At 30.6% G+C, this 4514-nt stretch overlaps 1 protein-coding gene across 1 annotated transcript in view; it reads right to left on the reverse strand.

Moving 5' to 3' along the window:
* Positions 1-2025: 2025 nt before the first annotated feature.
* The window catches only part of LOC108736016 (glycerol-3-phosphate dehydrogenase [NAD(+)], cytoplasmic), a 24188-nt gene continuing 21699 nt past the window's right edge, over positions 2026-4514 (reverse strand). Inside the window, exons 4-6 of the mRNA XM_025976467.1 lie at positions 3927-4181; positions 2855-3192; positions 2026-2309 (exon numbers count right to left, since the gene is read on the reverse strand). Coding sequence (XP_025832252.1) covers positions 2213-2309; positions 2855-3192; positions 3927-4181 — 690 coding nt within the window. The 3' untranslated portion in view covers positions 2026-2212. The remainder of the gene's footprint in view (positions 2310-2854; positions 3193-3926; positions 4182-4514) is intronic.

Here is a 4514-nt window from a genome sequence, read left to right on the forward strand (position 1 = left end):
TGTCAGCCCAATCACATATTGTGTCAATACTTATCATTTTATCGTAATTTAAAAACTTGGAAATTGCACGGTACACTATAGGAACTACGATAAATTTTCCCTAATCGGCGCCATGTTTTTAGGCTCCTCCCATTTGACGGATCCCAATACTTTCGACTCTTGTTCATTAAACGTTCTTTTTCGTACAGTACCTGCTAAAAGTTTTGTTGTAACATGAATAGTAGTGCGAGTCGAAGACAAGCGTTAAATGTCTAATGAGCTTTTAGTATGTGTTCAAATATAAATAAACTTCTCATTAATTGCAGTTGTAGTGGATAAAATGGTCAATTTTTCTGTGCAGTACTGTACGGATTATACGCTCCTTGCCGGTTGAAAGTTTGGTTGAGAGTTCTCCTTTCTTTTCTGACCTAGTGCCATTCTTTTCTATTTTGCGCAGGTCATACTAAAGGTCACATCGCTGGGGAAAGTAAACGAAGTGTAGTAGGCAATTAAAATTCAGCGAAATTTAATATCATTTACGTTTATAATAACTGAAACTTATTATGTACCTTTACTGTTTTTTACCTGTTTATATTTTTCAATAGGTTTTTTTATCATTTAAACTACTGCAGGCAAAGAATCTGTTTTTTCAGTTAAGCGTTAAATTTTCAATATAGGTACCTCTCTAATGAATAGAATTTTAAGGTATTCATTTCTTCTCTTTATATTCAAATATTGTTGAAATTAAGAGATAAATACTTCATTAAACCAAAAACTAGTTCAACCTGTTGTTGTTAGACTCCATCATGATATAATTCATAAGTTGTTAGTAATAATTGTAATTCTTTTATAGAGGCGACTTACTAGTTTAAATATTAACTCCTAAATCTAGTATTTTATTTTTATTATTATTAATGAATTACAACCGACAATAGGCAAAACATTGTATCTAGTTTTTTGATTAAATAAAATATTTATCTCTCAAGTTTGGCTGCCATTTCAACATTATTTAGGAAAATTTAACTTCAGTAAATTGTAAGAATGCTTATTTAATTTTTGATTTTCATATTAGTTATTAAACTATTTAGTCTGAAATACAGTCATCAATAACATTATAATATTAAAAGCGACAACACACAAAGTCCATTAATGCATGTGATGATAAGATTTGTCAAGCTGTAGGAAATTTTTCTTTTGTGTAATCTGTGAACTTTAATCTGTTGTACTCTTTTTGTTTACATGAGGTCAATAGAGAGTAATAGTTTTAGTAGTAAACAGAAAACTATCCATAAACAGACAATAAAGACACAATCGATAACCTACACATTAAGTTGTCCTTGAAGTTGGTCCCAATTGTTTGATTGCCAAGGTTAACTATTTATAAATTTCAAATGATAGACCTTCTTATATAAAATTAATTCTTAGTGACTGTTTTGTCGATTCTATTATCAAAATGGGTTAATTCAGAGATAAATTTTTAAAATAATACATTACTCATACTCTAGAAAAATCAAAGATAAATAAATTAAACTACTTACGAAGTCTTCAGACTGGCTACCTTGTGATGATTAATTTCGCTTACTTTGATAAGTGATAATCCCACAGCTGTTGGTTTTATTTTGCCGAGTAAAGTAGAACATAACGTGCGAATAAACTGATGCGGCACAACAAAAATCAAAAAGTCTGCATCTTTTGCTGCANAAACTATCTGTAAGTTAACTTGCATTATCGGCATTAAGGCCTTTTATCAATCAACTACCTATCATTTACGTTAACGAGAAAACAATTTTTATTATTTTCTACTATTTCATAAAACACTTTTTTTCTTATTGCTTACGTAATATCTTTCAAATATTTTTGAAATTGTTAATTTTTAAGAAAGCTTTCGCTTGATTGTTAATTTGATTCTTTGATTTAAGTACAATTCTACGATTCATTAGTTACTTCCATTTCTTATTTGGTAGAATAAATTCATTCACACTAATTAAGGAATTGTAATGATATTTTCTTATGATAGTATTGTTAAATAAAGTAAACAGTTGCTTACTAGATAAAGTTTGGCGTTTAAAAATGCAAAAAAAAACTGACCTCCATTAAAAAATCAAAGCCAAGAAAGAAAGAGAAAGATAGCTTCCAATTGATTTAACATGCAAAAAATTAAACAAACAACAAACGAAATAAGAAAAGAACTGCAAAGGGGCAAAGATAAGAGCAAACAATTCCGGAGACAAACTTACATATGTTCTGGATGATTTCTTATGCAGTTTATTAGTTCGGCAGCAGGAAGTTTACCGGCACAAATATTGTGAATTGCAGTAAATAGGGGGAATCTGAAATTATAGATAATTGTTTTGGTTAAAAACGCTTTAGTCAGATCCAGATTGCAAAGTGAAAATTTTATTACATCGCTTCAAATTTTTTCGTCTATCTATCGCATGTTGCATTACAGCCGGCTGCGGAGTAGGGGTAAAAGTGAAAGGCGCACGGCAGAGCAGCTAAGCGGCGCCCACGCTCGCATGACCAGAGGTGCAGCATTTATATTCTCTCTTATTCGTGCAAGTGCTCCGCGGTATTTGTGTGTTTTAATCGTGAGTTGAATATCTTGTTTACTATTGATTTCCTATTATCATTCCCATTTTCCAATCATTAAAATAAGATTAAGAACGCGATTTTGATTTTAATAGATACCCTAAATCGAATAATTTTCCGAAAATTTACAGTTAAATGCCTACAATCTGAAAAGTTTCACTTGCATCGTAGTTTCATAAAACCACACAATTTTTTTTATTTATGGGTTATACTTCAACAAAAGTAAATTCGATAGCAACACTATTAAAGAAAACAAAAGAATTAATTTTACGGCTTAGAAACTTACTTATCCTGCATGTTCTTAGTTTTCGACATAAAGTTAACCTCTTCAGCCGTAAAGGGACCTTGTAACTTTTGTCCATTTAGTAGTTCATCTTCTAGTTGTTTTATGGACTTGCCAGTTTTCACGAAAGCTTCACTCACTCGACGATTACGACCTCCATAGCAGGTAGTTACTAAATCACCAACCCCGCAACTTTCAAAAAATGTTGATAGCTTACATCCTGGATAAAATATTTCAACAAATTTGATCATTTCCATTAGACCCAATCGAATAACTGCCGCTTTTGTATTATCACCTAATCCCAGGCCATCTACGAAACCTGCACCGCACGCGACAATATTCTGTAATCAATTTGGTAGAAAAAAATCAATTGATAGTTTAGACATTTGGATCAAATGACACAAACCATATATATTTTTTTTAATAAGAAATCGAGGATGTGACATTAGTATGTATTTCTGAAAAAAGGCCTGTTTCTAAACATTACCGAAACTATCGATTAGTAATTTTAAGTTGAGAAATTTCTGATTAGAGAATTGTGTGTGCGATTGTAACTGGCGATGATTAGTTTTTTAAATCATAATGACCACTTTTCAGTGATATTAATATGTTCTCCTTAGTAATAACTTGTAAGTTATAAATTCATTTTCGAGTTTGAAAACTGTATACTGTATGAGCGTTTGATACACATCAATTCGATTATGGTCACTTTTAAAAAAGAATTTGTACCTTATAAACTGATCCAAGCAACACGCAGTATCTTTTTCAACGAGGCGAAATATCGTGATTAAAAGAAAAAGAAAGTTATTTAAATAGCATTTCTAAAGAAATGAATTAAAACTAAGAGAAAAGCTCAAATTATGGCATAATCATCTTTTAAACGTACAAAATTTTTTTCGATCGATACTCCTCGATAATGTCTAAGATTGTAAGAGGTTATCTAAAGTATATTTTTGAATATTTTTCATATAGGGTTTCTAAAATGAATGTTGTCTTCATTGAAAGCACTCTAGTTACTTACCTACACTTGATATAATGGATTTTTAATTTGAAAAATGTAATTTATTTGCCTTACCTTTAAAGCACCACATACTTCAACGGCTTCTTCATCATTGACGACGACCACTCTAAAATAATCTGTTTCAATAAGATCTTTAAGTGTCTGTGCCAAACGGAAGTTTCTACAGCCAATTGTTGTTTCACAAAAATTCTCATTGGCAACTTCTCCCGCTAAATTCGCACCCATCAAGACATGACAATCAATTTTTAAATGCCTGGAGATAATGTGTGATATTAATTCAATTCCTCCTCCTTCTGCTTGATCAAAACCCTAGTATTAAAATGTTTTAATTTAATATAAAGATAACTATGATTATAATAATTAACTATTTCCTATTACATATTTATAATCAATGAAAAATAAAAGAAATTAGATAAGATATCCCAATAAGATGGAAATGTAACATTTCTTAAAAACATGTGACGTAGGTAATATGCATAATTTTTGATAGAATAAAATACTAAAACCAGCCCTTAGTTATAAAAATCAAAATTAAAATTATGAGCGTGGAGTCTATAAGAAGTTACATTTCTACACAATTTTAGAAGCGAAATATGGTGGTAAATTTTGAAAAGCATACATTTTTCCGCCGCTAGCAGTCAA

Source organism: Agrilus planipennis, unplaced genomic scaffold, assembly GCF_000699045.2.
Source record: "Agrilus planipennis isolate EAB-ADULT unplaced genomic scaffold, Apla_2.0 scaffold75, whole genome shotgun sequence".
NCBI classification, from domain to species: domain Eukaryota; kingdom Metazoa; phylum Arthropoda; class Insecta; order Coleoptera; family Buprestidae; genus Agrilus; species Agrilus planipennis.